The sequence below is a fragment of the Carassius carassius genome, chromosome 30 (genome assembly GCF_963082965.1).
Source record: "Carassius carassius chromosome 30, fCarCar2.1, whole genome shotgun sequence".
Taxonomy (NCBI): Eukaryota; Metazoa; Chordata; class Actinopteri; order Cypriniformes; family Cyprinidae; genus Carassius; species Carassius carassius.
Window position 1 is genome coordinate 30,047,457 of NC_081784.1, and position 13,790 is coordinate 30,061,246.

Genomic DNA, 13,790 nt, shown 5'->3' on the forward strand with positions numbered 1-13,790 from the left:
GTTTCCCGGCTGGATCCATGTTGCTGGCTGATTTCTGTCACTGACAGGTAAGAGAGCACTGTTAAACAACTGGGTCTGGCTGAAAGAAGATTTAACATACAAGATCTGAAGCACCACTCAAACAAGAACAGGACCTGGATACAAATACGGCAGACCAAGGTGCTTGCATCCATAACCTACACACAAGAAATAACAAAACAATTACTATTAATGCAGCCAGGCAGAGTGGCGAGGGAGAGGAGAATATATAGACTGAAAGATGCTGTCTTCACAGGACGCTTTCCAAGGTCAGAAGGCATCGATGCACGTCCCAAATCAGTGTTAGCTTCAGTTCCTGTCTCCTGAGATGCCTTCATCTGGACAGTTTCTGAAAACAACATAGATGGATCCTCGCTGCCTCTGATATCCCACAATCCTGTGCGTTTCATTCTGTGATAAAAAAAAAAAGTAATTTTTGTTAAGCCAAAAAATAAAGATGTCGTCTGAAATGAACAGTGGTCAGTTTCTGTGTAAATGTATGTTTTTGATTAACGTTTGACACTTTTATGTCACTCCTAGCGAGATATTAATATTGTAGTAGTGAAATATCTCCTTAGTTATGACCAAAGCTCTCTATATTTAGCTGTAGATCATTAAACCAGTCCGAAATCAGTTCATGAGGTGCCTTTGTGCAAAAACGCTGCCCGCTAGTCATTGCCTGATACAGCAGCGAGGCAGTCACCTGCCTAAGATCTCGGATAGTCTTTGACAGTGGGGACAGCCGAGGGTTTAACAAGTGAACAGGGGTCTAGAGTTTGGGGAATGGAGTCCTGGAGCACAGGAGATGCTGACCTCTGCTGGTGCGAGGGAGAAACACGGGGCCCAGACCCTGACACACACCGACCTTGTCTTCTGTTGAAGATACAGCTGCTCTGGACAGAGGAGCAATGAGGAACAGGTCCAAGAGAAAATGTGTCATTCCTGGTCCTATGATTAATGCAGTATTGTATGAGTGTGACACGTGAAACCTTTTTGGGGTTTACAGGTTAAAGAGGTACTGGAAGCAGCTGAAATTATCAATTGCTGCTATATTAGGTCCTTCAATTCAATATCTGTCAGCTGTTCAAAACATTATATTCTCACTTTAGGATAAACTGAATATTACGATCATGTTAGAAGTACGACTGAACTTTGGTCTGAGTCATAAACACTTTTTCTGGGCAGGGATGTAATAAGGATGTTGAGCTGGGATGAATCTCACAGATCTTTGAACTCTTTTATGGGATTTAATATATTTTATGAGATTTAAGTGATCTCTGTCTGGTAAGCACGACATAACGCAGCAGCGGTTCATGGAGTAAGCGTCAGTGTTTAGAGATGGAGGAACTGAAGCAGCGCGGACGCAAGAGAGAAGGCCGTCACAGGTGAAACACACATCAATCATCCTCGACATCTACTGCGCAAACATGCTTGCATCTCGTTTACTGAGCTCAAATATACGACAGTCATCATCAATACAAAACTCAGGAGCACATTCACACCACAACAGAGTTAACTCATTGACTGATTTAGATTTAATTTTGTCATTAATCTCGAGTAAGAAGTAGAACAACGCTGAATGACCTGTGTGTGTGTGTGTGTGTGTGTGTGTGTGGACTGGTGGGGATTTAAACCTGAATACACACCAACTCACGGGGACCCGTGTCTCTGTGGGGACCTAAATTGAGCTCTCCATGGGCAAACAAACTTATAAATCATACTGAATGAGTTTTTTTTATCTAAAAATGCAGTTTTGTGTGAGGGGTAGGTTTAGGTGTAGGGCGATAGAAAATACAGTTTGTACAGAATAACTATTATGCCAATTGAAAGTGCCCATTAGTGTGTGTGTGTGTGTGTGTGTGTGTGTTCACTGTAAAAAGAGGTAACTTGTAGTTTCTACTTGCTATTTCTACTCGTCTATAAAAGCTATTTCTACCTGATACCACCGTTAAATGTAGTTTTGAAAAAAAATTAATAAATGAATAAATCAGTTAATGTATACCACATAAAGCATATTTTTTAGGTTATCATTTGTGTTTGTGTGTGTGTGTGTGTGTTGAGCGTGATTTCACCAAGTACATGTTCCTACATCAACATCTTTTCAGGAAATATATATTTATAGATTTTATAGGCTTATAATCAGGATTAGGTGTTTCTCCACTCTTGTTAATCAGCTATCATTTCCCTCTGATTTTAGGAATGAATTATGGGTAGGGTTAGGTTTAGGGGTAGGGATTGGTTTAAGTCTATATTTTCGGACAATAATGTTGATCCAGGAATGTGTTTTACTTGGCAAAACTACAGCGACTGTGTGTGTGTGTGTGTGTGTGTGTGTATACACACACACACACACACACCACTAGTAATATGGTACTAAGTAATAATATAGATGTAATATGGCAACATTAATAACCTTCCCTTTGTCTTTATGTGGTTTGGTTTAGGTTCATTTTTTCCTGTTACTGTGTTTTTAGCATGTTATTGATTTATATAACATATAATTACAACTATTATACATTATACTATAGTTACATTTATACACATTTATATAAATATATCTGCTTGCATATGAGCTGTGCAGTCATATCAAAGCTGCTAATCCAACACTGACGCTAACATTTATCTGTTCGGTTTCATCTCAGATTTAATATCAAGTTTGTTCGATTTATTTCTGAATGGTTTGCTCATCTCAATGATTCGAGGAGTCACCGCTCATACACTTTAGTTTTCACACCACACTGAATGAATGCAGTGCACTGATTTCACATTTAATCATGAGGAGGACGCACATTCATCCTCCGTCATTACCTCCACAATGACTGTCTGTACAGAGACACCTGGGACCCGTTCCAGCTGAACCCGATCGGAGCCGAGAAAGAGAAGAAGAGAGTATGCTTTCGGATCGGGCAGAACCTGGTGGCTGTTATCGTGGGCCTGCTCGTGCTGGTCAGCGGGGTCATGAGCAAGGTGACCCATGACCATTACATGCTCATTAATATTAAGAGACTGCTTACTCAGAGCCCTCTCTCCATGATGTGTACTTTCACAGCAATACATTCACATCAGTATACCATCTTTTATCATAGTCATAGCTCAGGGATGAATATTATAAATTCTAGCATTCTTAATTGATCAAAAACCAATCAGGAATTGCTGAAGACACAAATAACAATTATTCACTTTATAAAGACAAAATATACAAGTAACAAAATCTGACTATAATAAGTTTTTTTGTCATTTGTCTTATTTATTTAAGGTGATGTTGTTACCATGTAAGCACATAAATAATTACTGTGTCATATTAATTAACCCCATGTACTTACTATAGGGCTAAGATTAGGGCTTGTTCAGTTCAGTTATTATAGGAGTAATAATGTGTAACAGGTGTAACTACATCACATTAAAACACAGCACTGAAGATCCTAGATGATTCTGTGTGTATTGATCCAGTGTTTTAAAGCTGTTTCTTGTATCGTAGGGCTCTCTGCTGGTGTTGACCACCCTGACCAGTCCAGTGTCCTTGAGAAACAGCGTGGACAAACAGTTCTACACGCTCATGTTGATGTGTGTGCTAGTGATGCCAAACCTGCTGATGTTCCTGAAGTCTCTGTGGAAGTGTGTCTTCAAGAGCTATGTGTCCCCTAACCCAAAGACACTGGGAATCGTGAGTTGACATGATGCAAATGAACACAGGAGAACACTGCTTTCTACAAGTTTAATAGGAAAAGAATTGAATAAGTCCAACAGGTCCTAATATGTGGGTCTGTAAGTGAGTAATGAGGAATGAAGAGAGGAAAGTCACATGCGAGACATTGGCCCACACATCAAAAAAAGAGTTAAACGCCCCTGCTGTGAAGAAGTGGTTCTCAGTTCCAGTGCTCACGAGCCCCCGCTCTACAAAATCTGCATCCTCCGGGTCCTTACCACCACACCTCGTTCTCGAACCCAGGTCTCCGGCATGGCACCAGCTCGTTAGAAGAGAGCTCCATCCATGGGCTGTGTTCTGATTGATAGGGTCCCTACACAGTGTTCACTGCTCCCTACTCCCTGAGTAATGTGTTGAAGTATACTTCACTTCGGATCGTTCATTCACGGATTTGCACTACACCACATCCTGCAGCGTTTTCACACACAGACCAAACTTACTAGAGACATGTGACGTAATATACCTCTGTAAATAAATACTATTTAAATTCACGTGTCACACACTTTAATGCTCTCTGAATGGAACACATTCGCTCCCTTCTCACTGTAATCATGGCAGAATATCCTGTGATGTTCACTTCGCAGGGCACTTACGGTCGAACAGAACAAACGTCTGAAGCGATAAGAGATGTATACTAAATGTGCAGAGCTAAGGGTCTTGAGACTGGAACTGAGAACCAGGTGATCATTTAATGAAGGAAGTTGACTTCGTCTGCTCATGATGACTCGATGGCAGAGGAGTAACTCCTGGAGTAGTTCCTGTATCTCCACCATGCATGAACTGCTGAAATGTGTAGCTTGCATGCAATGAAATGAAATGATTGTTGTTAATGCTTCTGCAGATGTGTGGGATTGAGAGTCTGGTGGCAGTCGGGACGGCGATACTGGTGCTCATTGTGATGCCTAAGCTTGATGTCCTCACAAACCTCAGCATCCCCGGAGGCATCTGCATCCTTTCAGCCCTGCTTCAGATCGCCTTACGCTTGCAGACGCAGAGCTGGAGGATCATCTACCCCATATGCTCCGTCATACTGGTGCTCAGCGGCTACGTTCTGCTGGTGATCGACTACTACGTGAGAGAGTCCTCTTTTGTCCCAGGACAAGTAGATGGTTATTACATATATGTAGGCATTGCGATTTTTGCATCCCTGCTGGTTTCTCTGAACTGGTGGGAGAACCCCTTTCAGGCCAGCACTAAGATTCAGGAAATGCTCACCGAACTGGAAACTTTCAGAGACACCGTTTATCTGTTCACCAGCCTCATTCGAATAGCTCTGACTCTGGGGGTGTACTTTCTGTACTACTGCCTGATCGCTGAGACTCCCATTGTTTGGGATGATTTCACCAAAGCCAGTAAAGGCACAATAGAGATAGGCATTGGTTTGTTTTCCCTGCAGGCGTTCTGCTCTGCTGCGTGCCACTGGTTTGGAGTCGTGGCCTGCAAGATCCACGCGGTGAGATTCGGTTTCGCTCTTCCCGTGTCATTAACTGGTCCAGCTACACTAATCCTGGGCATTATACTTTTCATGACGCAAGCTAAGATTCTGGTCCCTACACCTGATTCTAGTATCTTATATATACCCAGTAAAAATTTTACAATTCAGACTCCTTTCTGGCCATTTTGTCATGAACTTGAATCTCTCAAGGACCTCAATAAAACCTTGGCTATAATGTTGGAAATTTCCTATAGTATCTGCAAAACGTCCCTCAACAACCCGAACGCCATGTGGCCTTTCTCCATGCTGGCGCTGGAGGGGGTCTGCATGTGGCTCGGCCTGGTCTCCTGCACGTATTACGTCTGGAAAATAAAGGTACAGAGGATCGAACGCACGTCCCAACTTTTTGTACGCCGCCTGTATGAATCCGCCTTCATTGACCTCTCTATGCTGCTGAATACGAAAATGAAAGTAGTTCGTACGGCAAACAAGGAGAGGTACATATAAAATCATGATGTTTATGAAAAGATACATGTAATACAGTACAAGTGCGTGAATCTAGTCCAAATCTGACTGTTTCCTTTCCTTCTTTCTGTCGTGTAGTAGTAGTAACAATGACATGGAAAACTGTGTCATTTACCTTTGTGCAACAATGTGGCATGAAACATACGATGAGATGCTGAAAATCATGACTTCAATGTTCAGGTATTTGGATGGTATTATGATGGAGGAGTATTATAAATGTATTTGAGCTCAAAGCCCTGTTGGTTGTAACCCCTTAAGCAAAGAAATGCTTGCTAAGTCTTCGTTCTTCGTTCATCTTTTGCTTGTTTGTTGGCTTCAGACTGGACAGATACCGAGGGGACCCAAAGGAGGAACACAAGGACTGCTTTGACTTTGAGTGCCATATTTATGTTGATGATGCCTTCATGTATGAAAATGACACAGAGACAAAGCTTGTCAACATCTACGTCAGTGACCTCATACAAGTAGTCATGGAGGTGTACAGGTAAGACACACGCTTAATTACTGAACAAAATTATAAACGCAACACTTTTGGTTTTGCCCTCATTTATCATGAGCTGGACTCAAAGATCTAAGACTTTTTCTATGTACACAAAAGGCCTATTTCTCTCAAATATTGTTCACAAATCTGTCTAAATCTGTGTTAATGAGCACTTCTCCTTTGTCAAGATAATCCATCCACCTCACAGGTGTGGCACAGTAAAAGGCCACTCTAAAATGTGCAGTTTATAATTTTGTTAACTATATATATATATATATATATATATACACACAAGCAGCTGCAAACTAAATTTCATTGTTTTTGCCTTCAAGGGTTTTTACAAATAAGGAGCCAGATGAAGTTTCTATCATTGAAACACCATATGGTGGTCGTCTTGTGTTTGTCATGCCAGAGGGAAACATGCTTTACGTCCATCTTAAAGACAAACAACTGATTCGACACAAAAAGAGATGGTCACAGGTGAATCACAAAGTCTTATTCCTTAGTATGATAAGTAATTCAGTCTTCACAACTGTAATGTTGAACGTTTACCTGAACCAGACTGAGCATGTGTGTGTTTCAGATCATGTACCTGTATTACCTGCTTGGATGGAAAGGATACAATGTCAAAAACCCTCAGAAAATAACAGTAAGTTTTTTTAATTGCTGGATGGTGAATAAAATGCATTCACACAAGGTCACGCAACACCTGCAGTGCTTCTGTGAACGGAAAGAAACTGAATAAAACTATATACGTAAAAAATACATTTATACTGTTGGCTTATACACCAGGTATATTTCACTTAAATCATTAACAGATTATCTCTAAACGAAAGAAAGAAATGTGCTGAGTTTCGGTCATTGTGACACGCTCCAACCAAAGTTCACGGAAAGGAAACCGTGATGGCATGAGCTTGTTTTCTTTATTTTGCAAAAGTTTCAAACAGTTTTGATTGATGTATGATTGATCTTTATGGACATTTATTATTGAGTAACAGTTTCCTCTATTACAAGGGAAAACAGAGTTAAAGAAACATAAAAAGTAACACTGCTCAATTTAAATAGTGTTCAGCGTGACCACCGCGGGAGTAGTCTGTTTTCTGTGAATGTGCAAGACTTTCAGTTCAATGGCCACTAAAGGGAAATAGCGAGAGTAATAACAAAGTGCATTAAACTGTAAAACTGCTTGTGCTATAAACAAGTGTGTACATGACTAACATTATATATTGAAATAATATGGTAAGATACACCAGTTTGCAGTATCAGGCAGTCAGAAATAGCTGGAAGTGGATGAGACTGATAATGCGAGTGAAGTACAAAGCCTATGGTTTACATAATAATAATATTTTACCATCCAGATATGTTGAACATATGGAAACATTTGGATTTGTGCCGAATGAGAGACATAGGCTTCAGTTTTGCTTTAAATAGAAATTTTTAAATTGTACATTTTTTACATTTTCTTGAAATTGTAAAATCCTTTTGTTTAAAATATTGGGCCCAAATGTCGTTATAAAATATTATGCTGTATTGGCTATGACTAGGTGCAAGATGACTACTCTTTTTGAGTAAAGAATAATATTGATTCTGCTCAGAGTGAAACAATCTCATTTTAATTTTTTTCATTTCTAAGCCTTGCTGAAAATCCCCTTCTGTTGTTGACACTGTGTTCTTACAGAGACAAAACAACCCGTCTCGTGCCAGTCTCATATCATTAGATGGTGAGAGCTACTTACTACCCACTTCAGACAACGACAGCAAGAGGAGGCACATATCTGATGAAAACACATATATCATGGCTCTGGATGGAGACACAGACTTCCACCCCGCCGCTCTGATTCTGCTGGTCGACCGGCTGAGGATGTATGACACTGTGGGCGCAGCCTGTGGACGCATACACCCCACTGGAATGGGTAAAAACCACCCGCATTCACATCACACAGCTGAACAGGAATGGTCCTCTTCTCAAAAAAGCTTATAGGGGATCTAGGATGTCAAATTGCATAACACATACATAACACTGACAAAACTGGTACATGACTTAAAGCAAGAAAGAAGCAGCAGTTTGGATTCTATAGAAGATAATGGTGCGCCCTTTTATTGGCCAGTTAATTTAATTCTGATCACATACAAAGTCCACTGACATTAACCATTCCTGGCAGTCACTGCATTTTTATATTAACACCACAGAGTAAAAAAGGCTATCGAAAAGATCAGATAGCTCAATAAAACATGCAAATCAGCGTTTATAATATGATAACAGTGCTCATATAACCTGAACATAAAAATGCTCACATGCAATATGAGCACGACACTCCACTTTCCCATTGTTCACGTCAGCGATTCTGTGTGTGGTGTCTCAGGCCCAATGGTGTGGTATCAGAAGTTCGAGTACGCGGTGGGTCACTGGCTTCAGAAGACGGCGGAGCACGTGTTTGGCTCGGTTCTGTGCAGTCCAGGCTGTTTCAGTCTGTTCAGAGGATCTGCACTGATGGACGACAACGTCCTGAAACGATACACCACCAAAGCCACACGCGCCTCTGAGTATGTGCAGTACGATCAAGGTAAACCCTTCCTCAGAGTCAACCCTTCCTGTTTCTATAGCCCACTAGCATGCTAACCATCCACTAGAAGTCTGGTTTATGCTTTATAAATAACTTGCAGTGACTTGCATTATTGCATACATTTGTCTTTACTATCTTGTAATCCAACGAGACATATTATCCAAATAGCCTTTTCCTATAATGTATGGAAACTTGTCGCGTTTAGTAATGCAGTGTTCATAAATGCCTAATGGGTGAAAATGTGTTAATGCCATATTACCTGTTTATATTTAACAAAGAATAATATTTAAAGTCTACACATGACACGGATAGAACATTTTACATCAAAATTCATGAGCAGCCAGCATCGTTTCTATAGAGTTTCCTTCTCTGACCCCCACTTTGCTCACATATGCACATTTAACATGTTCAAGGGGGGAGCACTTTGAAATTAATGAAACTCACAAGCAAACATGCATGCATTTTCCATATACATGTACGAACAGTTTTGTTTAAAATGAGTTAAGAATAATAATTTCCCAAGTCCGACAACACAACTAAATTATCTATATTACAAAATATTAGCTTTTCTTCACACTTGAAAAATGGAGCATTTAAAGAACCAAATGTGGTTTAGATTCAAAATAAACGTTTTACTGAAAATTTGATGCAGAGAGGTGTGTTTACAGAGGAATCGAGGGAAACTATGAATGTTTTTTACTGAGCACGTTACATAAAAGATTGTTTTTGAAGGTTACACAAATAATGTGCTTCTTGTGGTAAAATCTGTAGTTAAATGGTCTTATTTAAAGTTGAGTTAAAATGTAATTGCATCAACATGATAAGGTTACATCATCTTTTGTGTTAGATCAAGAGAAACAGATCCTTGAAATAACAGTTGCAGGTTAACGCAGCACTTCTGTTCAGTAAAGTAGATAGTTAGTGAGATGTCTATAACTTACAGCATCTGATGTTTCTGTGTAGTTGATTCTGAATGATCGCTGAAAGTCAGTTCATCATGTTTCTCATCCGCTCACCTGCAGGTGAGGACCGCTGGCTGTGCACTCTTCTCCTGCAGCAGGGCTGGCGTGTGGAGTATAACGCTGCTTCAGATGCTTACACCAACTCACCGCAGGAGTTCAAAGAGTTTTACAACCAGAGGCGTCGATGGGGTCCTTCAACACTGGCCAACACTCTCGACCTGCTTCACCACGGCAAAGAAACAGTCCAGAGAAACTCTTCCATATCCATCCTCTACATCTTATATCAGACCTTCACTGTGGCTTCCTCTATCCTGGGACCTGCCTCCGTCACCCTCATGATAGCAGGTAAATATAAAAAAACTGGGTAAAAACGTGTTACTGTGGTTCAGCTGCCCTGCTGGAAATGTCCGCTAAAACCATCTTCTGATGGGGCTGAGGTTGACCTGGTTGACCATCTGGTCGATCTGTTCAAGGCTTGTGTATTACCTACCTATGCCCCAAGACACAGATTGGTTAACCAGCTTGGACTTCCTAAGCATGACCTGGTCAAAATACCTCTCTGTGAATATATCATGTATGAAAACTGATGTGAAGTGCAAAGACTAGTGTAATTGACTCTTTCTTTTCCATTTTAGGAGCGTTCCAATTTGTGTTTGGAATTGAAGGCACTCTTTCCATAATAATTGGCGTAATACCTCCAACTGTTTACATGATCATATGTTTTGTGGCCAAACCCAACTTCCAAATCACCATTGCTGCCATTCTCAGTGTCATATACGCATTCCTGATGACTGCATCCTTCTTCTCCATTATTGGTAACTATTGTTAATTATTATTATTTATTTTTTGTATGTATAAATTGTGTTGAAAACATGCTTGTTGATATTCAGTTTCATTGGATGTCTTATTTTAGGTGACATGGTTAAACAGGGGACATTTATAACCCCTACTGGACTCTTCCTGGTGTCTGGTGCGATCCTGTACATGGTGACAGCTATTCTTCACCCTCAGGAGTGCACTTTGATTATCTACGGTCTGATGTACTTCATCTGCATTCCCAGTGGATATCTCCTCCTCACCATATATTCCCTAGTCAACATGCACAATGTCTCTTGGGGCACTCGAGAAACTAACAAGGCAAAGGAGCAGAAAAAGCAAGTGGGCATTGTGTGCAATCGCGACTGCAAAATGTGCTGTTGGGACGTGAAAATCCAAGTCACTCAGGAGACCGAGAGTCTAGTCCTTCAACAATTTCAGCAAGCCATCAATCCAAACACACCAGCTGCCAAAACTGAGCCTGACGACCCGAAGGCTCAGAGCACCCATGAAGTCCAGAACAGCTTAGATGCCAACAAACACATCCAGGACGACCTCGAGGAGATGATTCATAAGAAGGATAAGTCCAAAGAGAATCTCAACAGGGTCTACGAGGAAATAGACGCTTGTTCTGATAAAAGGTAAAGAATATAAAAGTGTGTGTTGATTTCATTTGCAATGCAGCAGAAAAGTTCATAATTTTTCCCTAACTGTTGCTTCAAATTGATCTTCCAGTGGGAGTTCCAAAGATGAGAGAAAAAATGACCAATTTAATGATGAAACAGACTTTGATGATGACGACGATGATGATGATGACAGTGATTACGATACTCTGGAGCCAAAAGAAGTTGTGCCTGAGAGTGGTAAGAGATGACATCGTTATGATCCTATAGTTATAGATTTTATATAGTACAAGTGATTCATGATCATCTTGTCAGTACAATTTGTAAATGGGTGTTAAGAAAACTTTAAATGGGTGTCTCAGATTAGTAAAAGAATGAGAATATCTGAATCAAAACTGCATACAGTACAATCCTCATCTGGACCCTGTTCTGAGTGTAGAGTTGGTCTTGTTGTTGTTGACGTTGTTCTTATTTAAACGGACAGACTGGGTGGAGCCCGTCAAGACAGAGTTCCTGAAGAAACTGACGTATGCCAATCTGAAGAGAAACCTTCAGGAGCAGATCCGATACACACTGAGAAACAAGAACAAGGAGGATCTGTGCGAGGAACTGGTGTCGATCCTCAGCGACACCCTGAACGAGGAGCTGAGGGATAAAGTGGGTCCTGAGGACGTCTTGAGTATGAGTCAGCTGGAGGAACTGCAGTATGCTCTGAATGAAGTCGCCAGGCGCATCGTGAAGTCCAACCGCATCGAGAACGGAGCGCAGAGACTGGAGAGGCGTGTCAAGAGGGCAATCGAAAGAACGCTTGTGGCTCCACAGGTTGAGAAGCTATCTGAGGTAATGCTTTCTGGATGCTTGATGTTATAATGAGATTTACACAAGTAGGACATGTTCCTGGATCTCCATTCCCATCAATGCATCAAACACAACACTTATCTTGACTCCAGCTAACCATAAACTACCACCTAGAAACCAGGGATGGACAACTCTGGCCCTCAAGATCCACTTTTCCACAGAGTTTAGCTCCAATGAGGAGCCTGTCTGTAGCTTTCCAGGACAGGGGAGGCCAACTGGCCCCAATCATTTTGGATGTCCCCTTTATCAGACCCTTCCTCTGCAGATATTGGAGTCTCTTTTAATGAGAGCTGATTCAGGTGTGTTTAATTAGGAGGAGTTGAATAGTGTTTAGAGTCCAGGAACAGGGTTAGGAAACACAGTTTTAGTAACCCTGAAGACCTTGATTAGCTTGTTTTACTATGGTTGGATCTAAACTCTTCAGTTGCCAACCCTGCCCTAACACAAACCCTGTAGCTAATCTCTGATTGCGGAGTAGGGACTTTATTCCAGGAACAAGGAAGTTGATCCAAGAACATGTCCAAACTGGTCAAATCATCTAAAAAGTCATTTGAGAGGTATTCAATGCTAGTGTCAAGTCAATGATTAAGGGCTAAAGCTAAGGGTAGGGCTTGGAACACCAATCTTAACCATTTATGAGTAGGAATTGCTTAGGAATTGTTATTGGTCTATAAACTTAGGTTGGCTTGAACTGGTTGACAGAAATACTGTTCCAAGACCAACTATAATACAAAATAATCTAGATTCATTTGGGTTAATCAAGCTTCAGTAGATTATCAAAGGATAAGTAATGCATTTGGCTAAATTAACTGACCGAATGCAGCCAAACGGAGTAGTCTTTTACAAGTATGTTTATGTTTCCCTATTATTACCAGGATGAACATGATTTCTGGAATAAACTGATCGAGCGTTATCTTCTACCCATACAAGATGACAAAGCTCACCTCGAGGAAGTGACACGGGAGCTCAAGTCGCTACGGAACAAGGTACGCTTGGCAAATGAAGAAGTTCATCTGTCCAGGCCTGTGACTTCATGTACTAAATGAGCACTATTCTGTGTTTTGCAGGCAGTGTTTTTGTACTTCATAGTGAACGTCCTCTGGGTTGTAGCTACGTTCTTCCTTCAGGCCATTGGCACTGATGTTCTGAGCATCAATATTCCCAAGTACTATCCTAACGGTACTCAGGCACTAGAGCCCTTGAGAGTGGAGCCCTTGAGCTTGATGTTTCTGCTGTCCTTCGCCGTTCTGCTCATTGTTCAGTTCTTGGCTATGCTTTACCACAGGTAAACCTCACAGCACATACTGCCACACTGATACCCGGTCTTTTATATACATGTACACATACATACATGTATGGAGCTTGATTATTTGAGATGTGAAACCCTGTTATTTCTCATTACAGAGTGTACACCCTCATCCATGTGGTGTCGTACAGAAGCTCGGAGAAAAACTACAAAGAAAGAGATGAGGTGAGGAGCTGTCTTTGGTGCTGCATGGTGTTTATCCATGATTCAGCCTGTACATTAAGTGTCTTCCTTCTGAAAAGCTGACTGGATTTTTACAACGATTTAAACTTGATTATTATATTGTTTTTACAATGGTCTTGTTCATTGCAGGAGGATGAAGATGAGGGATTGATCCTGGGGAATCCCCAAAATCTTACCATCACTGCTGACGACTTGTGAAACGGTTTCCAAACGCTGATTCTTTTGCTCCTTACGTACAATTAAAAATGATTTATCATACATATAAAATAATTATAAAATGAAGCCAGACTTACTCCACAGCAACAGAAACTGG

At 40.9% G+C, this 13,790-nt stretch overlaps 1 protein-coding gene across 1 annotated transcript; it reads left to right on the top strand.

The window, feature by feature from the left end:
• The first annotated feature begins 1,268 nt into the window (after positions 1-1,268).
• On the top strand, positions 1,269-13,707 carry LOC132111026 (chitin synthase chs-2-like). The gene is made up of 19 exons (XM_059518200.1): positions 1,269-1,403; positions 2,850-2,985; positions 3,497-3,682; positions 4,566-5,656; positions 5,763-5,864; positions 6,004-6,168; positions 6,498-6,645; positions 6,749-6,814; positions 7,844-8,078; positions 8,529-8,729; positions 9,752-10,036; positions 10,327-10,506; positions 10,605-11,148; positions 11,243-11,370; positions 11,615-11,970; positions 12,864-12,974; positions 13,056-13,273; positions 13,393-13,459; positions 13,607-13,707. Exons 1-19 carry the CDS (start codon positions 1,357-1,359, stop codon positions 13,673-13,675), a joined length of 4,335 nt encoding a protein of 1,444 aa, XP_059374183.1. The 5' UTR covers positions 1,269-1,356; the 3' UTR covers positions 13,676-13,707.
• Positions 13,708-13,790: the final 83 nt, after the last annotated feature.